The 26,923-nt window shown below is 41.1% G+C and overlaps 1 protein-coding gene across 4 annotated transcripts in view; it reads left to right on the forward strand.

The window, feature by feature from the left end:
* The window catches only part of LOC126175922 (dynein regulatory complex subunit 3-like), a 108,035-nt gene that overhangs the window by 41,981 nt on the left and 39,131 nt on the right, over positions 1-26,923 (forward strand). For 3 of the 4 annotated variants that reach the window (XM_049922993.1, XM_049922992.1, XM_049922994.1), the window contains one exon: positions 20,174-20,313. The exons of the other annotated variant lie outside the window; for it this stretch is intronic. In XM_049922993.1, the coding sequence (XP_049778950.1) occupies positions 20,174-20,313 (140 nt within the window). The remainder of the gene's footprint in view (positions 1-20,173; positions 20,314-26,923) is intronic. 4 annotated transcript variants of the gene reach the window in all.

Raw genomic sequence — 26,923 nt, forward strand, 5'->3', positions numbered from 1 at the left:
TCATGGTATATTTACTTCTTGGTTGTTGTTGGTATACTTACTGTTTCTTGTTTTGATTGCTGCATTGTTATTTCCTAATAAGGCTACCTGCACTGAATGCTTTGCATTTCAGTCCGAAGACTGGTTTGATGCATTCTCATGATTAGTACATCTTACATAAGTCTTTTGATACACGCTTACTACTGGATCCTACATCTGTTTGAACCTGTTTACTGTTGTCAGGCCTCAGTTTGCCTTCACTGTTTGTACCCCATGGCACTTTCCACTATTATAAAATTGACTATTCTGGGTGACTCAGGATATGTGATATCAACTTATCCCTTCTTTTAGTCGAGTTGTGCCATAAATATCTTTTCTCAACCTATTTGATCCTGTACCTCTTCGATCCCATAGAGACATTAAAACTCTATCCCTTATTCAGTTTTGGAACTTTTTCAGCTTTCTACCCAATTTTGAAAACCCATGATAAAAGTGATGTACAGTTCCAATTCACATCACTTCATTGATTCTTCATATCTAGCAGTTCACAATATTTGCCATTCTGGATGTATCCCTTACTGTTCTCACTCAAGAAATGAATAGATCTGTTAGTTTACTATAATTATACGTTAGTGGTTAAGTGGATATATTTGGATCAGTGCATAGACTAGGGGTACAGACTATAGTCTATTCACTGCCTGTGACAATGTTTACAACTGACAAGACAATGTCATGCATCACCCAGAGCCACATACTACTCATGCTACTCATGAATGAAACATTGGAGAGTGATTTCAATATGAATTTTGACAACACGTTACAAACACCACTAGTACAGCTGACAGCAACCATAGTAATACAGCGCACACACTGCTATGGCAGTTATTATCTAACATAAATATGAAATTAGGTAGTATCAACACAAATTTCAGTGATATGAAACAAGATATGAGTACCAAAATTGATAATTTGACATAGAATCTGAACATCATCACACAAGATCTAAATATAATGAAACAAGAACAAAAACAAGTATTTAAGGATTTGTAAGACATGGTCTCACAGAAATTCAATGACTCATCAAACAATTTTCGCATTGAAATCGATGCAAAATTGAATGATTCGAAAAAAACAAGTAAAGCATGAAGTACTTTCTGAAGTTAACAGTAACCTTACAGAGTTAAAACAGAAGCTAGATTCTTTTAATGACCATCATGATGGAGTACAGCAACAGATAAGGAAAATCACAGACGCAAACACAGGTGTTGAAGCCACACAAAACCAGTTGTGTTTGACAGTAAAAAAGGTAACCACTGTTGTTAACAAACTAAATAAAGACTATGAAGGTGTAACTCTAGCTGTAGAAGAGCTAACTTTAAGGGTAGCAACATTAGAAATTGACTCAGCATGTGCTAAGAAGGAGAGAGAGAAGATTAATGAAACTCTGAGTGATATCATTAGTCAAGCTGAAGCAGTACGTTAGATAAGGGTAATACCATTGCAGAGAAGTTAGTAACTGATTGCAAGTAATACACAGATGTAGTAGAAAAGGCTATTCAGAAAAAAGAAAATGAAATAGTGAGCAAGGTAAACATTAACCTACACGCCACAGAAAATGGGATCCGCAATTTTTTAGAAGAAAATATTACCAGATCTCGAAATATGCATGTAAATAATACACTGGCTATAGTGAACAAACCACAACCTGTTGGTATTTATCCACAAATTGTCACGAGTTCCACAGCAGGTAGTAGTGACAGTTGTAAAGTGCAAAATGTAAACATACCCACAACTCCAATATCTGAGCAATTACAGGTAACTACAATAACCACATAAATATTGTTATGACTTCTGCACCACTTGTTATCAGCAGACACAGTGGCTGCGCCAAAAACTGAGATGGCGTGGAGTTTTACAATTACTTATTGAACTTTCTTTACAATTTCTCCCTTGTCATCGCTGCCCAGCCCTGCGATCCCTCCGCCTGGCTGCTGGCGTGTAGATTCTCCAACAATGCACGCAACACACACCACTGATCACACTCAGAAGCCTCAGGCCACCAGTGCTCCGCCGAAGCCAGGATGCCCTGTGGTTGAGATGAACTCGTCGCTGCTCGGCGCCCCAGTACGGCACGCCCACGGAGCCGTGGCACTGTGAGGTCAGCTGCAGACGCCTGCTGCACTGGCGGCTGGGAAGCCGTCAGTTGCAATGTCTGTGAGGTCCTGTCATGGACGGACCATGCGCCGTGGGGCTGGGTTGCAGTGAAGTACAGGCGTCAGTCCCTGGCGGTGCCTGTGACTGAGACTGTGCAGCGGCTGGTCCTGCTGGAAGTTCTCACTGTAGTTAGTCAGCCATGGTGCCGACCGAACTTGGGCCAACATCCAGAGCTGAAGTTGACATCTGGTGGTGAACGGATGACTCCTGCAAGCTGGAACAGACTTCTGGAATCGTCACCTACGAAGATTGAACATTTGGACACGGACCATGTCCATCCTCAGATCCGAACTGCTTCCTAATGGCACCTGTCTGTTGCTGCCAGCGCTCCACTATTTATATCCGGCAGGAGGACTTTTTTACCCTTGGTGGTAGCTTTTGTTATTGCTCCTGCAGTATACTGCAGCGTAACTTAGCGTGCTGGCCTCACTTTCCCTTACTCTGCACTCTCCAGGCTTCGCTCGGCACTCGGCCTGTGTGCGTCCTTGCGTCAGTCTGTTGGTAGACTGCTGCTGTCAGCAAGGCTATCTGTGCCTGCCTACTTCACAACGCCTTGATCGCCAGCGTGCCTCTGTTTTGCCATTCTCCACTGCGTGAAACAATGCTTACTACATGTGGCCGCAACAATATGACCAAAAATGCCACGTATCTATCAACTATTTTTGCAGACGAAGGTTTGCTGAGACATCGACAGTTTCCTACATTCACTACTGATGGTATGAGAATGAATCCAGTAGTATTTATCAGTGCTGTCCGTCATATATTTCCATGCAGCTGGACGGAAGCACAGAAAATTAGATTTGTCGTGGGATGTACACAAGGTGACATTCTTTTATGCGCAAATGAAGTGGTTGAACACTGCAGCACTTATATCCAATTTGAATGAGCTTCCCTCGACAAATACTGGTCTGAGGCAATGCAAGAAAGGCTCAGACACGATGTTTTCCATTCCACACCATTCAGTGGCAAATACAGTAGTCTACGTAGATACTTTGAAAATTAACTGAACAAGACATGCTACTGGAGGACAAACCCAATATCACAGGTCATTTACCATCGCGTGTTAGAGAAAAATTAGTTACAGCACCAGAGCACTACACTGAATATTTTCTGTTAGTGCTTGATTTCATCGACTTAATTTATGAGGGAACACCTGTACCCAATACAGAAACAGAAAATCAGGCACAGTAACAACATAGTTATGTAAATCAGTCAGTGAAACGTGATCTAAACACACACCAAGGATGGTACACATAACAGTAAAGTCACATGCCCAGAGGTAACGAATATGGTGACAGGAACAGAAAAAACATACTATTTAAAAGAATTTTCAAATCAACAGGAGGAATTTCAACTTGCGAGTGAATTACAGTCCACTATCACTAGGCCCTATGCCGCACATGAACGGAAACAGTCAGCCGCTGCAGTGGCTGATGCACGGCAGCAATGCCATGCCTTATGCTGTACTGCAGCCGACCTTTGGGCAGCAAAATAACTGCACAGCAGCAAATGACACAAATTGGCAAAGTACCCACACAGTACAACTAACTGAAATTACTACAGGTAATGAATTAAGTCACTCTATACCATCGGAAAACACCAACTGGTCGTAGTTAAGCCCCAGGCTATTGACCTTTCAAGGACTGGGGGCATGCTTGTTCCAGATGAAAGAAGAAGAAGGTAAAGTAGTACCAAATGTCGTCAGTTTTGCTAGTCGCACATTATCTGAAGCAGAAAGATCTTACTCTGTGTCAGAATTGGAAAGTTTAACTGTAATATGAGCATTTAAAAAATTTGAATATTTTTTGTGGGGCAGGGATACCAAAGTGTATTGTGACCATCAGTCACTGTCATTTCTTTTAACATGTAAACTGTTGCACCATAGAGTAGCTAGGTGGTGTCTGTATTTACAAGAATTCAATTTCAAGATCATTTATATTACAGGAAGTCAGAATGTTATTGCAGATGCCTTGTCTAGGTTACCACAAGGTAGTCAGAATGTTATTGCAGATGCCTTGTCTAGGTTACCACAATGTAGTCAGAATGTTATTGCAGATGCCTTGTCTAGGTTACCACAAGGTTTAGAGGGATTTAGTGAATTAACAAAGCAAGATGCAGAAATCAAAACATTATTATTGCAAGGTACAACACAACAGTCTGATTACCATAAGTTTTGTAAGCAAATAAAAATTATACAACAGCAAGATCGCACATGGAGTAAAGTGATGCAAAACCTTAAGCAAGTTGAAAGTGGAAAGTAAGTAAATGGTATCAAGAGTACAAGGGCATTTTGATTCAGAGGAAACATGAAAAATCTGATCAATGGTGTGTGTGTGTGTATTCCTAAAGATTATGTCAACAAATTTATAAGACACACATGAAGTATGGGGACATTATGGAGTAGGCAAATGACTGAAAAAATTGCAACACTTTGTTATTTTCCGAATTTGATAAGGTGAGTCCTACAGTTATTAGGAAAGTGTGCAATATGTCAAAATTCAAAACAACCAATGTGTCAAAATATACTGAGCTACACCCAAAAAACAGGCCAATGTGTCAAAATATACTGAGCTACACCCAATTCTCACAAAAAAAACCTCTAGATGAACATAGATTGGAACTTAAATAGTGGCAACACTGCTGTGGAGACACTATGCAATGGAATCTACTATTGTCGCTGATAGCACACATTGTTGTCATACCTACCTTACCTCCGAGCAAACGGACTCACCCGTCCCACGTCACTGGCGTGCACACAAATGAGGGAAACACAGTCACTTGTGAGTGAGTGGTATAACGTAATGGTGTCACTACATTTTTGAAACAGGAACAACGGAATAGGATCAAGATTGACTGTGCCACAGGTTGTACAGCACTACAGTGTCATCAAGGTCTTCAAGAGGAGTGTGGGGAATCGGCATTGCTGTACAGAACAGTAGCACATTGTGTAAAAGCCTTCAATGAAGGTCGGCAAACTGTGGCAGACATGCATCGGGCAGGTCATCCTAGCATGTCTGAAGAAGAAGTTGCTGTGTTAGTGGACAGTGATCGATGACATATGATTCATGAGCTCACCCACAAAACCAGATTAGTGCATATGACTGTGTGCTTCACATCCTGAAGGAACGCCTGGGCATGAGAAAAATTGCATTACGATGGGTTCCGCATGACTTGATGGAAATGCAGAAATGGAAGCGTTACGATGCTGCTCAGATCCACTTGGAGTGCTACGAGTGTGAAGGAGAGGCTCTCATATGCTGTATCGTAACACTGGATGAGACATGGGCCACATCGTACAAGCCAAAACTGAAACGCTAATCCAACAAATGGCGTCATTATGGGTCGCTACGAAAGTCAATAGTACGTCATAGCCCCAGTATGGTGAAAGTTTGGTGATTCTTGTGTATGACTGTGATGGTGTTATCCTAATGCATTATGTTTCTCCACAGCAGACCGTCAATGCACAGTATTACTGTATGTTTTTGGAGCATCATGTGCGACCAGCTTTGCGAAAGAAGTGGCAACACTTTCTGCACAACCCACCCATCATTTTGCATGAAAATGCGTGGGTGCATACAGTGCAAGCTGTGGCTGCTCTGTTCGTTCAATGGAACTGGGAATTACTGTACCATCCACCATACTCCCTGGTTTTAAGTCCTTCTGACTTCGATTTGATTTCGAAGATGAAGGAACCACTTTGTGGAATTCACTTCAGAACTGTTCCAGAGATTCAACAGGCAGTAGACCACTCCGTTTGCACCATCAACAGAACAGGCTCTGCTAACGGTATACTATGCCTTCCACGCCACTGGTAATGGGTTCTACACAATGCTGGTGATTTCTTTGAAGGACAGTAACAGGTGCAAACATGCAACTCTTTTGTGTCGGTTGTGAATAAATAGTTGCCACTATTTAAGTTCCAACCCTCGTACTATCCCTGGACACAGCTGGTCCATATCCAAGAAGTAAAGGAGGTGTAAGATATGTAGTAGCACTATACGATATCTTCTTGAAACATATCAAAATGTACGCCATTAAAAATGCAACAGCCACAAATATCAGAAAAAGAATTGAGGGAGACTATCTGAGAAGAGTAGGTAAACCAAATGTACTACTAACTGATAATGCTTCATACTCCACTGGACAAAAGTGGAAACAATTTATGACTTCACAAGGCATAAAACATGTATCAGTAAGCTTTTTCACCCAGAAGCAAGCCCAGTAGAACAAGTCTTTAAAGAATTTAACCAGTTTATTAGGATGTACACCCCTCACAAACACACCCGATGGGTAGAATATGTAACTCCTTTCATGCAAGTTGTCAGTAATCTTCCACATTCTTCAACAGGTTTCACACCTAACAAATTGATGTTCTGGACAAAACAAACGAATGAGTGGGGGTTGCCCTTACCAAAGATACCCACTGCTGAAATGATACTACAAGACAAAATCAAGCAAGCCATGGTTACACTAGAAAACAGAGCTGAGTATAGAAAGAAAATTTATCATAAGAAACTGAAATGTTTCACACAGTTTTTTGAAGGGCAATGAGTCCTCTTACAGACACACCCTAAATCGACAAAATTTGGCAAACTGAATAAGAAGTGGCAATTACTCTATTCGTGGCCATATATCATTTCCAAATTACCATATCCTGGGACATACAGATTAGTCTATGAGAAAACAGGGAGAGACAAGGGTCTCCACTCTCACAAAGATATATAAGCTTTTATAGGATGATGAAGCAAGGTAGCATTTTTTCTTTCCATCACAAGATAATTGTCCATAGTGCACATAACTCTAACTGTAATTTTTCTTCTGGAATGTATTTTAAGAAAAAGTAATGTGTATAGGCATAAGTAATTCTTTTGATTTGTACACATAGACATAAAATTAACAGCAATGAGAAGTAATATACCCCTTCATGCGAAGCGGAAGTATAAAAAAAAATTAGCTTATGGCTCATTTGTCCATGCTCAACAACACACGCTGACGTCAGTAGTAGGAGAGGAGGCACCGACCTGTGCACATGCATGACAGACTGGCAGAAGGCGCAATCAAATAGGAATGTGATATGTACAAGTACTTAACTTAAATACAAAGTAAATGCAAGTACTATGCAATTATATCTACTGCCTAAGAACTAAGGAACCTATTGATATAAAAACTTCTTCGTATTTCACACTAAGCTCCATGTGAATTGAAGTAAACAGCACTAATGCATGAAGAAACAACATGATACTGCATGAATGATTTGTCATTACACATTATTTCCATGAAATAAAAGTTCCTTGGCAACTAGGCTACAATGGTATGAGTATCATTTCCTCATAAATCCTTGAACCAGTAGATGAGTATTTCCTTTCTTCCCTCCCAGACAAAGGAGGTGGTGCCAAGTGTAGTTAGGCCAGCAATGTGTAATGTTTTAGCCGTATTTCGAATGTTTTTCTCCCTCCTCTACCTGAGGAAGAAATGGGCTCCCATAAGTGATAAAACACTATCTATAAATTAAAGTATAAATGTATCATATGCTTGTATTGTATCATAATAATGTGTTATGTAATTAATCTATATATGTGATGTGAATGAAGATAAGTTAAAACTAACAAACAACTGTAGTAACAGAACGCAGTTAATGAAAAATTTATGACGTTTCAAAACTGAAGAAATTTATGTTTGTAGTATAAGTGATGGATGGAATGTCAGCCATAGGTATAAGCTATCATGTTATGTCTATTGTTGTAACTCAATACCTGTATGAATTTTCTTTGGAAACCAAACTCCATGTGAAGGAATGAACTTCAAAGACAAGCAATTTATACAATGTTTTGGATGGCTATTTGTGTCTTTCAACAAGTAGACGGTCAAGTGTGGTGACATTAACATACATGTGCAACGAAATAAGTTCTGAGTATTGTGGCTCACAATAAGTGAACTATGGTTGTTCGAGCCAGCACTTACCTCGTCGACGGATGCTGTTGGCCAGAGTTCTCTCTGCTGAAAATGTTAGTAATATAGGTTATAATAATGCCCGGGCCATAAGAATGGTGATCTTCTGCCACAGCGTCGGATTTTGTACAATAATCACACACCTAGTGCACCCAGAATGAAGACAAACATCATGGCAATTCTTTAATATGTGATACTCAGGTGAAAGTGTGACACTCAATGTGAAATCAACACTAAGGAAATGAGTGCACGCATGTGCGATGGTAGCATGTAACATGTTGACCATTAACAACTAGTTCATAGCAACCAAATCTGCTAGTGCGTATGCGTGAAACCCATCTGTGAGACCAAAGCAAACTGAACATTATTGTCAGTGTGCTGAATTCCAACATGTAATGGACTATCATATTTATCTAAAAACAAAGATGATGTGACTTACCAAACCAAAGCACTGGCAGGTCGATAAACACACAAACAAACACAAACATACACACAAAATTCAAGCTTTTGCAACCAACGGTTGCTTCATCAGGAAAGAGGGAAGGAGGGGGAAAGATGAAAGGATGTGGGTTTTAAGGGAGAGGGTAAGGAGTCATTCCAATCCCGGGAGTGGAAAGACTTACCTTAGGGGGAAAAAAGGACAGGTATACACTCGCACACACACCCATATCCAACCGCACATACACAGACACAAGCAGACATTTGTAAAGGCAAAGAGTTTTGGTAGAGATGTCACTCGAGGCAGAAGTACAGAGGCAAAGATGTTGTTGAAAGACAGATGAGGTATGAGCGGTGGCAACTTGAAATTAGCGGAGGTTGAGGCCTGGCGGATAACGAGAAGAGAGGATATACTGAAGGGCAAGTTCCCATCTCCGGAGTTCTGACAGGTTGGTGTTAGTGGGAAGTATCCAGATAACCTGATCTTTTAATTTCTTGTAGAACTCTAACACACATAGGATAAGCTGACATTATCCATTCCATTAAATAAAAGAGAATCTGACACATAAAGGGTACTGACCCCTATCGGTGAATATAAATATAAGTTAAGCACTTATAAAAATGGGCAATGGCCTTGCCGCAGTAAATACACCGGTTCCCTTGAGAACAACGAAGTTAAGCGCTGTCGGGCATGGTCGGCACTTGGATGGGTGACCATCCAGGCCGCCTTGCACTGTTGCCATTTTTTGAGGTGCACTCAGCCTCGTGATGCCAATTGAGGAGCTACTCAACCGAATAGTAGTGGCTTCGGTCAAGAATACCATCATAACGACTGGGAGAGCAGTGTGCTGACCCCATGCCCCTCCTATCCCCATCCTCCACTGAGGATGACACGGCGGTCGGATGGTCCCGATAGGCCACTCGTGGCCTGAAGACAGAGTACATATAAAAGCACTGTATGTCTCCATACCATGTCAACGTACAGTGTGGGGATAATTTTGTAGGTACATGGTGAAAACCCCTCAGATATGGTAAAGTTAAAATGTATTAAAAACAAAAAAATGAAACTGCGATCGACCATAAGTATCGGCAAAGACATTATTTATGAATGTGTGGTAAGGCACGGACAAATGAAAAAACTTATCACCATTCATTTTTCTTTGTACATGATTTTGTTTTACACTCTCTCATACATAGAAGGACGATGATGGTGTATGGCTTTAAGTATGAAGTATTACAAGTGTTATGTATCATATGTGCACATGAATAATAGTGTATTTAACAACAGTATTAGGTATTTTTGTTGAAGTGAGTTAGAACCAAGTAAAGAGGAATTTCTTCATTTATTTGACACGCACTGGTGTCCTTGAAGTTGGCTGCCACATCTACAATTAAAATGTAAGAGAGGAAGTCCGAATAACCAAAATTCGTATAAGCAGATCATTTCAAATAATGCAATTGTACTATTCTTTAAATTAAATTTTTTCCATTCACATGTGCATATTTCTTATATTTATTATTATTATTATAACACATTGTTTATGAGCTCACTCTTAGATAGTTGCTTAAAATGTATTTGCGGTCCGTTAATTTGGTCTAACTGTATAAAATAGTCATATGTAATGAGTTCGAGTGTGATCTGAACTGTGGTTAAGTTTCATGAACCATGTTTTTCAAAGAGTATATTAATGAAAAATGAAGGAGAATGAATGAGTGAGAAGGTCTCACAAACACAATTTTATAGAAATAATCTTCAATACGGAATGTTTGAAGTGTAGTGTACTGGCAGCCTGTTGCTGCTTCATGCATCCATGTGTTACATACAGGCTTATAGAACCCCTCCCTCCCTTGGGTAAAGGGTGCTCTGCCACTGCAGGGATGTGAGCAACTGCTGAAACGTCATGCCCTCTGCAGCAGATGGCGGGGGGAAGAGATTTTGGACCTGAACCAGTGAGAAGGGATGGAAGTGGAGCAGCCCTGGGTATGCACGTCAGCCATTCCCCCATGAAGTGCCATAAGAGAGGACCAGGACAAGGTTGCTGATGTCCAGTTTCTTGACATGGTGGAACTACACTGACAGTCAGTCGGGGGTGCCAGGGACGCAGGTGTTGAAGGGTCCAAAGGCACTGGCCCAGCCAACAGTGGAATTGCCAGTAGCAGTGAAGCATCATGGGAATACCTGGCAGCAGGCCCCAGGGGCTGGACCCTAGACCAGAGTCAAGAGGTGGCGACATCCACAAGGAGGGGGGGGGGGGGGGGGTCCATCTCCACAGCAGGGACACACTGTTAGGCCAGGACAGGCACTGAGGGAGGACGCAGAGTTGGCAGCAGTGTACCCACTGCTGTGCACCATACAGAGGCAACAGTCTCGGCAGCTGTGGCCGATATTCACTTCAGTCAGTGGCCTAGACTAAAGGACCCAGGAGTGAACCACGATGAGGGCCGCACCAATGGGTGTTGGCAGGGTGGCATGAACACATGCAGGAGAGTGAGCACCTGGTGACCGTGGAGCATCTCAGTGGAGGAGCTGTCATTTGGCAAATGCCTTGATGGGTGCAAAAAATTTGTGAACGATTATCCATATAGCACATAAGGTAATCATTCAATAGCAGTTATTTTTGAGAGGGCCTGAATCATAGCCATGGCTGACATTGAAGGAAAGAAAATAAAGTACGGAAATTTATAGAAAGCATCAACAGTCAACAACCAGGAAGAATGTAAGAAAGGCCCTCTAAAATCAATATGGACACGTTCACACACAGGCTGCAGTGCGACTATGGAGAGAGCATCACCGACGCCTCTGCCCGTTGGATAGAGCACTGACAGCAGGCCACAACAAGATGTACAATATCATCATTGATGTCAGGCCAAAACAAGTGCCAGTAAAGAGGGCCAGTAACTTCGTATGTGAGACCCCGAATGTTCCTGATGTAGGAGCTGAAGCACATACTGACATAGGGTGGCCTGGATCACAACTCTAGGTGACAGCCCATCCACAGCTAGGAGAAAAACATCATCAAATACAGAAAGGTGATGATGGAGAGCAAAATAGTTACGCAAAGGATCAGGAACCCAGCCAAAAGTCTTTTCCAGCCAACCATGCTGAATGAGAACTTGATGTGAAACTGGGCTGGGATCGCAGCAGCTGTGATCTGGGAACCAGTAATAGAAAACCCTTCCAACACACATTGTGACTGAACATCTAAGTGAAAATAAAGGAGTTCAGCCTGAACAAAAGTGGAATCCAGGCCTATCATAAGCTGGGGCAGGGCATTGGCAGTTATGTATTGTGCAGTAGGCCAAAAATGTATTTCATGGTTGTAGTGAGATAGAAACAAGGCCCATCTCTGGAGGCAATCTGCTGCTTTTTTGGGCAATGCAGCAGAAGGATTAAACAACAAATACTAGGGTTTGCAGTCAGTAGTGAGGTGGAAGATAGACCAATACAAGAACACATAAATTTTTTGAAGGTGTAGACAATAGCAAGCACTTCCTTTTCAACTTGGGCATAGAGCTGCTGAACTCAGAAGTTCAGAACCATGCTCATATTGATGTGCAAGAATGGTCCTGAGTCCATACTAAGAGGTGTCGGTAGCCAAAAATCAGGTGGTGACCAGGAAAGAAAGTAGCCACACAAGGACTAGAATGTAGTTTAGGTGATAATAAGCCATTTTACTTAAAATGTTTTGAGTTATTTGACACTTAAAGGGCAAGGCTGTGACAATGGCAACATGATGATGTAATGGCTTAATACCATCCCAAGAAACCTCAGATCCAAATACACAGTGGATGGCTGAAAAAAATGTGACTTGGCCAAGTTGCATTTCAACCCTGGACTCTGTAATACCGTGAACAAGTTGTGTAAGTTACGTGAATAGTCTGCTGTGGATGCACCCATCATGATGGTGCCATCAAGCTAGTTGATGCACCTGGGAACGGACTCGGTCAGTTGTTCCAAAAAATGCTGAAAAATCACCGGGGCATTAGCTACACCAAACTGGAGACACTGATATTGGTACAACCCAGAAGGTATGTTAATCACAAAAGGTAATAGACTATATGACCCGAATAATGTCAGTCTGCCTGATTCTGATTTCACTTGATCACGCAAAGCCACCAGAATAGGATGATAACAGAGAAAGAACAGAGGCACCATGGTTTTCAGTGTAATGTGGGTTGAAGAATTAGTGGCACAACCTAACCTATCTCAGAAAAGAGATGAGAACTAAGAACAATGAGAATGTAACTTCTAGTAAGGGACATGGTCAGAAATGAGGTGCACTGTATCCAAAATGGGAAAACCAAAATCACTGAAAGCTTCCAGACTGAATAAATTTGTGGTACCAGCATCATCCACAACCAAAAAGTCAAGGAATGGACCACAGATTTATACATAGTGGGAACTGTAAATTGCCCTGAAATTGGAATATGCTGCTTATTGTAACTCACCAAATGTCGAGTAACTGGAGACAATACCATAGATCCCAAATTCATATAAGTTTCTGAGTTCAGTAAAATCACAGGTGCTCCCGTGTCCACTTGTAGCCTGAGCACTCTGTCCATCACTCGCACATCAATAAACAGACTGTTACGATTCGTAAGCACTGGCGACACACAATTAACATCCATGTCTATGTCAGCAGGTGAGGGCTGGAAATAATACTATGTGCCCTTTTTATCTATAGATATTGCAAGTGACCCAGCACTTAGGGCACCAGGTTCTGTCAAGTTGGATGAAACAATATGGGCAAGATGGAAGTGCAGAGTGCTGCGATTGCTGTGGTTGTTGTGGTTATTGTTTGGCACATTGCTGTCCAGTGCACTACAGAAGCCACATTTGTATGGCTGCCACATCATCCTCAACATGAGAACTGACAATGCCTGATGACCAGGAACAAGAGTCACCATACCACTGTCAAACTAGTCCTCAATCTGATCACTGGTAGCACAAGATACCCCAGAAGACTGAACAATAACCTTTAGCCAAAGATGGATTCTCACACTATAGTTTGCATTGACACACCTCCTTCTCAGGAGCCAGCTGAATGATGGGGCCGTAGAATCAGTGTAGGAGTCACGATGAGCAATGATTAACAAACTGACATTTGCGCTGATGCTGTTTAACTAAGCAACCCATGCCCAGTAGGACTGGTGGGGCTCAATTTACACATTCTGCTGAACAAAAATGACACAGGTTCCTATAGTTGGGCTAACTGGCACAACTGTTGATAGATCCAAGGAGAAACCCAAGAAAGAAAAAGGAGGCTTACATGTATTAGCATCAGTGACAGCAAAAGCAAGGAAGTTTTGTTGAAGACACTTTGTATGCCTCCCAGTCTTTGGCCACATCATGGTAACGGGGAAGGGGTGGGGGGTACACTGACAACATGGAAGCCTACATAGTCAGTGTGGCCAAAACGTTTGTGGCTTTTGTGATAGCAGCTATAAGAACCTGATCCTCCTTGGGGAGAGACTGGAGCACTGGACAGAAGAGCCAAAGGAGCAATCAAATGACTGAGCACATAGATGTAAACACTACACTCATCACCAATTGTATTGTACTGTAATATATGAACAACACCATGGCCACAACGAACCAAAATTTATTCTTCTTTGACATACAAGTAAACAACAGTTGATAACATAAACACAAACATAGAAACTGATATAACAGGTACCGATATAAGAAATTTCTGACAATAAGTGTGAACACAATATGAGGGTGAATGCCCACTGCACTGCACTTATAAAGAGGAGGGCTCCAGCAGAAAGTGTGGCCGATGCGTGCCATGTGCACAAGTCACATGACCCATCAATTGCAGCCTAAAGTGGCGAGCCAGCACAGGTGCTGTTGGTGGACTATTCAAAGTGTAGCCCACTGGTCGCCTGGTTTTGTGGCACATTTCCAAGTATTACAGAAAGGATTAAAACAGCAGCTTTGACACAAATTTTGCAGCGTCTCCTGATATCCAAATCTTCGTACATCCATAATTGAAATGGACAATTTGGGACGTCAGCTAATATAATATATGTTAAAAAATGACGAAATTCCTCCAGCTGTATTAAGGTGTTGGTTTTATTGGTGACTAGTTTTGATGTTGTTACAACATCATCTTCAGGCCCATACTTGTTGACAGCAACCGTATGTGTCTAACACTAGTAGACACATACGGTTGCTGTCAACAAGTATGGGCCTCAAGATGATATTGTAACAACATCAAAACTAGTCACCAATAAAACCAACACCTTAATACAGCTGGAGGAATTTAGTCATTTTTTAACATATGATGTCCAAATGTTCCATTAAAATTGAATGAATGGATCCTGTGGTGTCACCGCCAGACACCACACTTGCTAGGTGGTAGCTTTAAATCGGCCGCGGTCCATTAGTACATGTTGGACCCGTGTGTCGCCACTGTCAGTAATCGCAGACCGAGCGCCACCACACAGCAGGTCTAGAGAGACGTACTAGCACTCACCCCAGTTGTACGACGACTTTGCTAGTGACTACACTGATGAAGCTTTTCTCTCATTTGCCGAGAGACAGTTAGAATAGCCTTCAGCTAAGTCCATGACTACGACCTAGCAAGGCGCCATTAACCATATCTGGAGAGAGTCTCACTTGTATTAACAATAGCGATGTACCACAAGGATGAAGTAAAGTTAAGTATTATAGAAGCTACGTACTTTTCTTATTAGCATTCATTACGTATCCTGTTCCAGACTTCACGCCAGTCGGCGTGTGTGTACGCGTGCCTTTCGGTTACCCGTCACTGTGGACTGGCTGTCTTGTCAGTCCACTACAGATCCAATACTAATATTAACCTTATCTGCAAATTTTTTGATCATTATTCATCTATACTGCATCACCAGATTCCTTGTGAGATCAATAACAGTCTCATTAGAGGATATTGAGGCCTGCCTGAATGTGCTTCACTTTTCACAGAAGAGTGGTCAGTTTTCTTTCCTACCCACATGTTTTACTGAAGTTAAAGCATGATCAATGATATTTTTATTTTAATTTTTGTTTAATAACAGGGAAAGTGATCTTTGCTATAATTTCACTTTTTAAGGAAAGTTTCATCAATTTTTAAGACAAGCTATGATTTTTGTGGCTCTCTGTATTTTTCAGTACAGCTGTTTTTTTCCAGAGAATTTACTTGGAGAAATGCATGAGACACATTTTGGTGTCTTACAGTACATTTATTCACTATTGGTTTTGATCATGGACTATCTTTACAGTGGAAAAAATACCTATTGTGATAACATCACATATCATACATGCTAGGTACCCAGAAAAGTATACACCACTGCTTACTTGAACACATCTGAAAGTGATACTTAACACCTCAATACCAGCTTAAGCAAGGAGAAAACATTGGAAACATGTAACAGCAGTAAGTACATAGCACCATTCCTCAGGCACAACAACACCCAGCAGGTTAACACACAAGTGAATAAATGTACTATAAGACAGCAAAGTGTATATCATGCATTTCTCCAAGTATGTTGATGCTGTTGACAGCTGCCTGCAAAAAAATTATAGAGAATATAATGTAGAAAAGATATTTACATAAAAAATTTACGACTGGGAATGTTAGATGGTTTAATCTATGTGAAAAGTTTGTATGTGTGTGTGTGTGTGTGTGTGTGTGTGTGTGTGTGTGTGTGCAGTATGTTTTCAATTACTTTTGCTGGTTTCCTTCCCTATCTTCACTGTGAAACTACACTTTCAAACTTACACTGCATCACTGTTTACAAGATACATGTCATGATAGAAAAGAAGAAAAAAATGTGTGTACTCAAGGTGCAACATATCCAAACACAATTTTGGTCTTCAATGCTTGCCTGCAGGAATTAAAAACATTCAAGAAAGAGTTGAAAAAGTTGTTATTATCTAATAGTCTCTATAGCACTGAGGAATGCTTAAATTATTCACATTGACACAGATCTACCACTTTGTTCCAGAATGTGTGTTTTACTAGTAACTTTAAATGCAAATACTTCAGTTTAGGCTTTACCACGACTGTTACTGATATCAAATAAAACAACTAGTTTACTGTTACTAGTCATTGTTTGTTTAATTCCTCAACATGTTTTGAAGGTTTATTTATTATCCAAAGGTGATTTGGATTTCCTGCCTAACCCAAATATTGATAGAGAGAAGACGTCAGAGATATTCAGGCTGCAGACAACAGCAGCAGCAAGCATGTGAGGTGCTGCCACCCTCTGGCGAAACCTTACTGATTTACCACAGGCTGGCAATTGCAATCAGTTTCTCGATAATTTCTGAAGCCTAAGTATTGCACCATTGAATAACAGAATATTTTGGTCTTGCCTGGTTACGTTTTAAGATCTGGATTTTCCCTTTGGTTACGGTGTATCTTTAGATGACAACCTTAGAGTTGTGTTGGTTTTTCATTCACCTCGTGATATCTGCTATCATTCACCTGCAGGCCTACCTGTTTTTGTTCTGCTCGTCTCCTCATTGCCACCAGTGTGAGTTGTTATAAACTGTATGTCTACCTACACAGAGTGGGATAGAAAATTAGTGATGAGAAATTCATCACTGTACAACTATTCCAGAGTGGTATGTATCCTGAGTTTCTCAAGTTGTGGCAGCAACTGCAACAACAACAGCAACAGCACCTACAGCAGCAACAACAGCAAGACAGGTGGTGGGAACTATAGCAGCAACAGCAGACACACCTATTACAGCTTCTGCAAAACCAGCAGCAGTTAGTGGCTGAGGTTGGCTTGCCTCTTCCTCCATCCTTCCCTTGTTTCAATCAGGCAAATGAGAGCTGTGAGTTCTATTTATGTCATATTGTTCTTCACTGCAAGGTAAGTCAAATAACTGACGACGGGCACCTGTGTGCGCTCTTACTATCTTCTAGTAGTACATTGTATGAAGTGGTGCTGAAGTCATGTCCCCTCTTGGACCCTAGTAGTTTGACTTTTTCTGATGTTGGTGGTTTGTCAAATAACTATTATAGCCATAAAACTCACATTGTTGAGGCTTTGGTGTGTTAAGCAACATGGACAGTCATATGCAGCATAGACTGTTGACTTACAAGTGTTGGCACACGAGTGTGGCTTTTCCTGTAAACTATGTGCCACATCATATGCGAACTTCTTAATCTGTGATGTTACTATCCATCTTGCTCCAGATGAAGATGTTACAGCAAAAGCTTTAGAGGCATCTGATCCCACCTTGAGCAATGTGTTAAAAATTGCCAAAGCTCACGAAGTAACTGCAAGAGCACAAGCTCTGTTTCATAATTCCACAGTTGTTGACACTGTTAGCAGTCTTTGTCATCATTGTCCTCCATGACCAACTGATGACTTCCAGTCAACATCATCATCCAATTTACCAAGTACCCATTCGTCCAGAAGTCCAACAACATATGATTCAGTAGTTAGTGCAGTAGTTAGCGATACCTCTCCCTCATCGTTGGTAGATGAGCACAAATGGAAGCACTTTGTTCGCCATCAGCAGGTCCCTAAGCTAGCAGAGGCTCTTTCAATGTTTTACTCCCCATCATTATCGATGGACCCCAGTAATGTTTGTGCTGTCCAATAATGTCCAGATTACGGCCGACAGCCTCAACATCATTACCCTTTCTGTGACATCATCTGTTTTGAATGCTACAGGCTGGAGCATCTCACGAGCGTCTGCCTCAGCCAACATGCATTAACAACTTCAGCCGTCACCACACTGCACACTATCATGCCGATAGCAGAGACATCAGTGGATGAGATTCAATGTCTCATGTTACAACTGGACGTTCATGGGATTAAGGTGGATTTCCAGTTGGACACAGGCATGGCTGTGTGTCTGATTAATGAGGACACATACCAGTGCAATGGCTCCCTGCAGCAGCAGTTTCCTTAGCACAAAGTGGTGACATACAGTGACCAGTCAGCCCCCTTGTGAGGTCAGATCGTCAGCTCAGCAAAGTATAAAAACATCACTCAGCAACTAGCTTTGGTTGCAGTCAACTCTTGGCTGACAACTAACATTTGTGATTGAGATGCTTTTGTGCTTTTTGGTTTTCAAATTCAGGAGCAAGTTAATTTGGTTTCACCTGCAGTCCCCTTCATGGAACTTGACCTGTGTGCACAGTTTAAGCAGCTGTTTGACCCTACATCAGGTTGTGCCACAGGGTTCCAGGGCTACATTTCCTTAAATCCGTTGGCAGTGTGTAAGTTTTGTAGGGCTCTTCCAGTGCCTTTTGCTATGCATGAGGAAGTTAAAGCAGATTTAGATAGGTTGCAAAATGTGGGTTTTCTCTTGCCAGTACCTCTTAGTCAATGAGCTACACCCACAATCGTGATTCAGAAACCTAATGGATCACTTGGCATTTGGGGTGATTTTAAAAGTCTACTGTTAATGCTCAAGCAAATAATGATATGTCTCTACTTCTTCAGCAGGAGTAATTGTTGTTTAAATTGGCTGTGGGCCATATTTTTCAGACATAGATCTCGCTGACATCTACTTTTGATTTCTGATAGATGATCAGATGAAGTTTTTAGAGCTTAATATGGCATTTGGCGTATATTGTTATAACAGGTTGCCATTTGGGTTTGCAAGAGCTTCTATGATATTTCAGAAATATCTTGAGCATCTCATCCAAGGTATCCACAACTGTGCTAATTATTTAGATTATTTGTTAGTTACTGGGGACAGCACCTTCACATTCTCCAGCTGCTGTTTGAGTGGCTCAAAACCAATGGTCAGTTCTGTCACTCTACAAATGTAGTTTCTTTGCACCATATGGCAAGTACTCCTGTCATACATTACGTGAAGATGGGCTCACCCCACACACAGTATCTTGTGCTGCCATTGTAGACTTACCAGGTCCTAGGAACCTCAAAGAACTACAGTTGTTCCTGGGGTGAGTAAATTATTACATCAAGGAAGATAAATATAAACTATTGAACTATGAATTGAGACAGAATTGCACATAATTACCAATCTGACATATTGCTGTACATATTACATATTTTGTGTGCAGCTGCATTAGATATAGAATGATAGAGTGAAAAAATTTCTGTTATTTATGGGAGCACAAAACATAACAGACGGATAAGTTTCCAGCTTGCTGCATCTCAGTAGGAGCAAACATTATAGTTTCAATAGTTCTTTAAACTCACTGGAATGTCATTTATATGGATCAGGCATGCAGGAGGGGTTCGTTTAAAATTCTGAAAGCTAGGGATTAAACTGAATTTTTCATTTGTGTGATTGACAGTCTTGTAGTATTTTTTCTTTTTATGGGGGTAAATAGGTACTCCTCTTCCATGTCAGATATTATAAGTATTCAACTTTCACTTTTATTCTGAATAAATCAAAACCAATAGTGATTAAAATTATGATTTTGACAATTAAAACTGATAAAGCATCTAATGGTGTTGTTATAATCATAGTTTTCTTATATGTCAGTTTTCATAAAATCACATTTTGTACATTGTGAATTATACACAAAAAATAGTGCAACTTTAAATAATTTTAAAAGAGATTTTGATTACTTTGATGTGAATGTTTGTTTGTGCCTCATTTTAAATGAGTTCTTTATTTTTCCACATATAGATAATGATTGACAAAGAAACACTGAATAAAGCATCAAAAAATTCTCATTCATATCACATACGCATTATTAATGAACGTGAAGATACACTACTAGAAAGGGCAAAGCAGTGGGCTAGAAACATGTGCAGAGAAATTCATAGGTTAGTATACATTTCTAATTTTGTTTTCAGCATGCCTAACTGTAGGTTTACATCTATTAAACCTAATAACACTGTTAATAGCAAGGGCTGTTCATTTACAATATCTCAAAATAGTAGCTGGATATGAAGCCACTAGTGATGGGGATTTTCTGAAATCCCTTCATCATAACAAAGGCAGAGAATAACACAAACAAAAAGCTCTCACACAAGTGTCAAAAGCGAGAAGTTCCAGATTAAGATATAGGCCTACACAACGTACAGGAAATGATTATGAAGTAAATCAATAGCTGAAAACCAAGAGCCAAGTCCATTACTTCTAATAATGAGGTGTAGGCAGTCAATAAGTCAGCAATAAGAGCAAAATTTGTATAAAATAATGTGCAGAATATGAAGCGGGATGGGTGAGCGTCAGAAGTGAGATTGTGAAATAAAGAGTTAATTAAAGAAAACCTGGGTTATATGGAATATAGAAGGGGCTTGACCTGAGGTTGGAGGTAAAGATTGAACTGGCGAGCATCAATCGAAAATGAAGTTTGAAGTGATATTTTGCAAAAAGTGCTACATATCACCAGACTGGCAAGCTGCCCTGTACAATAAGTAGGAAAGAAACAACAAGCTCCAAATGAATATGCAATGTTCATAACAAATATAGGAAAAATATGGGATGGGGGAAATGGAGAACTGGAAAAAGAAGAGTACGAATGAACTCACACACACACACACACACACACACACACACACACAAAACAACTTTTAAAGATCTCACATCTGACATAAACAACACAGGTACTATAGGCGCAATGTAATTTGGTGGCCATGTATGTGTGGGTTGCATTTGCATGAGTGTGTGTGCGTATGTTGTCTAATTGGAGGCCTTTTTTGACAAAAGCTTACTTGTTTGACAGTCTTTTTGTTGTGCCTATCTTTGACTCAACATCTCCACAATATGGTGAGTAGCAATCTATGCTTTTCAAAATACTGTCATTATTCCATCCTGGATTTTCCATTGTTTGATAGATGGTAGACAATTTGTCAGTGAACATTTCTATCCTACTTATAGTTTGGTAGTAGCAGCCATAAGTGTATATAGCATTTAACATGTAATTATTACTGGTGTCAGAGCCTTCAGTGTTAAAACTGCAATTTTTCCTTCCTTCCAGCACCTGTGAATCTGATTTACTTGACAAACACCTTTATTCTCATTTTTTTACTGTGGTCTTCAGTCGAAAGACTAGTTTGATGAAGTTGTACATGCTAGCCTGTCCTGTGCCAGCTCTTTCATCTCTGAATAAGTAGTGCAATGAACATGCCTGCTTTATTCATCTGCCCCAACAATTTTTTTCCCTTTCACACTTCCCTCCATGACCAAACTGACTACTCTTTGATGCCTCAGGATGTGTCCTATCACCTAATCCATTCTTTTACGCAAACTGAATAATAAATTTCGTTTTTTCCCTATTCGATTAAATATCTCCCCATTAGTTATGTGATCTACCCATCTTATTATCTGCGTTCTTCTGTAGCACCACATTTCAAAAGCTTCTATTTCCTTGTTGACTCAACTGCTTATTGTCCACTGTTCACCTCTGTACAAGGCTACACCTTGAGCAAATATTTTCAGAAAAGGCTTCCTAACACTTATAATTATATTAAATGTTAATAAACCCCTCTCTTTCAGAGATGATTTTCTATAGCTGAAATGTCATGATCAACTGTGATGTGAGAATTTGGTGAAATATATTTATCTCCACAAGACATTATTTTACCTTTGAAAACTGAAACTTTGTTCAGAAGTTCAATTTCTTTGTTAAAAATGAGTTCACACTATTGAAACTTTGTGCAGAAGTTAAATTTCTTTGTTAAAAGTGAGTTTACACTACCTCTGAGTCATCAGTATATGCAAGTAACTTCACACTTTATACTTATTGCAGATACAACAGCCATGTAACTATCAGGCTGTTTATCATCACTAACTGTGTTAATGTCTTGTTTTTAAATTATGCTACTCTTTTGATAGAGATCTATGATTCCACACATTTTAAGGACCCCATACAAAATCAGCTTGCAAATTTATATGAGGATAACTTTATATATTTAATTTAAGTTTCTCTGAATTAGTCAATTATGAATCATACAAACTGTACAGTTTAAGATATAATCTCAACTTCAACTTACTGTTCTTTATTTTTTATTGCCTGCAGGGCTGCATTTAAACACAGATCATCTCAGGCTCTCTTATAATCATAGAAGATATGATATACTTGCTTTTTTTCCCTGAATCATCAGTATTCTCACTGGTCTTATGTGCCCCAGCACGATTCATCTGCTTTGTGATCAGCACACGTCTCATTACCTTTGCCTTCATCTGGTTTCCTCTCAAACCACATTCTATACTCATTAGATAGTTCATTCCCTCCAACAGATTCAGTAATTCTTCTTCACTTTCACTTGGTATAGCAATGTCACCCAAGAATCTCATCATTAATATCCTTTCACCCTGAATTTTAATCCCACTCTTGAAACTTTCTTTTATTTCCATCATTGCTTCATTTCTTGTCTTCCAATCTTAATGTTCCCTCTTGGTTCTTGTACATATTATATATTTCCCATCTTTCCCTGTAGCTTACTCCTATTTCTCTCAAAATTTAGAATATCTTGCCCCATTTTACATTATTGAATGCTTTTCTTTGTCAACATATCCTAGGAGTGTGTCTTGATTTTTCTTCAGCATTGCTTCCCATATCAAGGATGATATGAGAACTGCCTCTCTGTGCCTTTATCTTTCCTAAATCCTAACTGATCATCATCTAACTGTGGCGTTCAAAAAAAGTGTTGAATACTTTGAGAGGTAGTAGTACTCATTGAAACAAGAAAAATAAGTCCAATAAATGTGGGTCCGGAAATGCCTACTTTCCAAGATAAACACATGTTTACTGGAAGAGCTGCATGATGCTTGGTTGTGGACATTAACACAGTCATTGCATGGCTGCTCTGTCAAATGTGTTGGCAGGGTATTATGATGTTTTACTCTCACTAATCTACCACCATTAGGTGGTCTGCAGTAAGTTGTTTGGTTTGAGTCATATTGTAGGCTACATTAATTTTCATCATGTTTGTATGCCTAATTGTACAGTACTGTCAACTCTGGGTACATATCATGGTGTTTACTTTCTTCCAAATGCAGATTCACTTAAGTGTTTACTGTTATTTCACTGGTGTAGTACACTTACATTTTCTTTCTTCCACCATTTGTTAGCAATGGAAGCCTACTACTCAACAAGTGAAGTGGCGGATATGATATTCTGCTATGGTTTAGCAAATGTACATTACCTGCAAGTCCATGCCCACTATGCTGCAAAATATCCACAGTGCAGAGTACTCTTTGATAAACTGTTTTTCAGACTTTTCCAGCATCTGAGGGCACAGGTACCCTTGTACTTCAGAAGACTGATAGTGGAGACTCCACACAGTCTCATGCCTGACATGGAGGGACACGTGCTAAGTTCAGTGGAAGAAACTCCTGGGTCCAATGTGCGACGATTAGCAGCAGCAGAGGCGATGTCTGATTCTCTTATCTGGGGGGGGGGGGGGGGGGGGGTACTTCATGAACAATTGCTGTATCCATATCATCTACAGTGCGTTCGGACTCTAAGGCCACAGGATCATCATGGCACATGGTGAGTCTGTCAATGGAAGTTGCGGAAGTGTGTTGCAGATCTGCTGTTCACATCCAAGATTTTGTCTACCAATGAGGCAGGTTCGCAAGAGATAGTGTTGTGAATTTTCATAGCCAGCATTTATGGGCAGATGTAAATCCCCAAGCAGTTCAGGAAAGAGGAAATCAGCACCAATTGTCAATCAACATATGGGCAGGTATATTTGGCGATAGATTAATAGGGCCATACTGCTACCACAAAGGTTAACTGGGTGCATTATTTGGACTTTGTCATTATTGTATTACCTACCTTACTGGAGGGTGCACCATTGCAGCAACAAATTCAACTGTGGATTAGATTAGATTAGATTAGATTAATACTAGTTCCATGGATCATGAATACGATATTTCGTAATGATGTGGAACGAGTCATGGTCCATGCATAGTGTGCGCAAACATCTACCGCAGACATTTTGGGGCCGCTGGATTGGTTGTTGGTGGGGGGATGGCCCCACACCTTGGCCAACTCATTCCCCAGACATCAATCCCCTAGACATTTGGTTATGGAAACACTTGAAGGAATTAGTCTATGCCACACCAACCAACAGTGTGCAGGGTCACATCTTGAATGCATGCCTCCAGGCAATACAACAACCACTTAAAGTGTGTGTGTGTGTGTGTGTGTGTGTGTGTGTGTGTGTGTGTGTGTGTGTGGATTCTGCTCTTGCAGCTGTGAGAAAAAAATTGTGCATAACTTTATTTGTTAAGGAAATCATTCTGTCTTCGTGTATGTGTGTGGTTTCTGCTCTTGCAGTTGTGGATAACCATTTTTGTATATCTTTATTTTAATAAGAAGACATTGTGGGCAACTTATAAGTTGTCTTAAGATCCATAACATCTGATAGACAATTTATTTACCCATGATGTCATAAGAAGATCAAGCAACCACTGTCCGTCGTTTAGCAGGAAAGTCTGAGTTCACTCAGTATTATAGTCCGATTCACATATGATGGCAGCTCATACAGGTTGAGGGGTGGACAGGGATTACAGAGTTGCCAGTCCCAAGCAACAGTTGTGGTACATGAAAACATGTGCTTTGCACTTGAAAGCATGTACGGCATTCTGCAGATTATGTCTCAAGCTTGCTTATGTAGAATTTGCTGCTTACTAGCAACATCAGTGATGACACCTTGTAACAAATAGAGTGAACATACACTAAATAATTCTCTATGGTCTTGTTTAATGCTCACATTGGCTAAGAAATTCACAACAGAGTGCTCAGAAAGCTACTGAACGCTCATTGGCTGTCACAGAATGTGCGACTTAGGTGTGCAGAATGAGCCTAAACTTGATCCTCATCATTAAATAGAAGTGATTAGCCAATAGGATTATTTGAAATTCATTTTAAGACTGATTGTTTGGGAAAGTAATATATTTGAATGAATTATAAGTGAGATTTACTTGGTGATTATGTTCCTTTTTTGTTATCTTGTATTTATGTAATAAGTATGTTTGCGTACAGTTACAGTATCTTTTAAAATTGTAATACTGTAGTAGCCACCAGAAAGATCGTGGGAGGCGCACATTGGCACGGCGCGTCACGGACGGTAGTTGCTGCAAGTAGAGTCCCGTCCACCAGAGGGCACGCGAGAATTCGGACGTGACCTGTGCCGGTGTAACAACAAAAACAACAACAACAACTCCGGCAGGACAGGCCGTGCGCAGTCAGTCAACATCGGGCATGCCTAGGACACAGTCCCGGTCTACGCTAAGTGAAGTGCGACGTAACGTGAACAGTGTTACTACACAATTGGCGATGAGTAGGGTCGTTCTTTCGCGTGTTGCGTCGTTGTTCCGGTTTCGCAGTTTCTCCACGGCATGGAGGATTTGGTGCGGGTTTTGGTTGCGCAGCAGACGGAGCTCATGGCCACCATGAAACAAGTGCTTCCGGCGTTGCTCTCCACGCCGTCTGCTCCGGCGCAGTTCCCTCCTCCCTTTCCCCCGTATGACGAGACGGCGGAGGATTGGGATGCATATGAACATCGCCTTCGGCAGCATTTCCACGCGTTTCATATTGCCGATGTGGAGGTATGTTGTGCTCTCTTCTTGTCTTGGATATCTCCCTCGCTGTATCAAGTTTTGCGGCAGCTAGCGCCGTTGCAGGAACCCTCGTCCTTGTCTTTTGACGCATTGTGTTCATTGCTGTCTTCATATTATCGCCGCCGTACGTATGTTGTGGCGGCTAGGGTCGAGTTCTATCAATGCAAGAAACAGCCCCATCGGTCTTACCGGGCGTGGGCCGCTACCCTGCACGGTCTTAGTCGCAAGTGTCATTTTGTCACGGAGCAGTCGCGGGAGTCGTATGCCCATGTTATGGTACGCGACGTCATTGTTCGTTCGGCCCCTGATAGGGAGGTCCAGCAATGGGCCCTGCAGTTAGAAGACCCTTCCCTCGAAGAAGTCCTGTCCATTGCTCAATCGTATGAAGTCTCTCACGCAGCAGGTCAACAGCTGGAAGCGTGGTGCGACGTCGCGGAGGTTCAGGGCGGCGCGGCCGCGTCCACTGTGTCCGGGGTGGACAACGTGCGAGCGGTACAATCCGGCCGTTACGGCCGCTCCCGCGCGGCGCGTAAACAGAATTCTGGCCGCCGGCCCCTATTGCCGTCCTGTGCGTCGTGCTATATACATCACGATCGGTCAAAGTGCCCCCAGCGTTGGGCCGTTTGTCGCAAATGTAATAAAAATGGTCACATTGCTAAAGTTTGCTGCTCAGCCTCAAAAGAATCGAAGGAAGCAAGTACAGAAGACGTGGACGTTGACATTCAGGAAGTTTCATCGGGCCAGGCTCCCGATGCATCGGCACGCAAACTCTTTATCGAGGTGTTGGTTCGGTCGCGCCGGTTACAACTGCAAGTAGATACGGGCGCGGCAGTTTCATTGTTGAATGCACAAACG

Source organism: Schistocerca cancellata, chromosome 3 (assembly GCF_023864275.1).
Source record: "Schistocerca cancellata isolate TAMUIC-IGC-003103 chromosome 3, iqSchCanc2.1, whole genome shotgun sequence".
In the NCBI taxonomy this organism is placed as follows: Eukaryota; Metazoa; Arthropoda; class Insecta; order Orthoptera; family Acrididae; genus Schistocerca; species Schistocerca cancellata.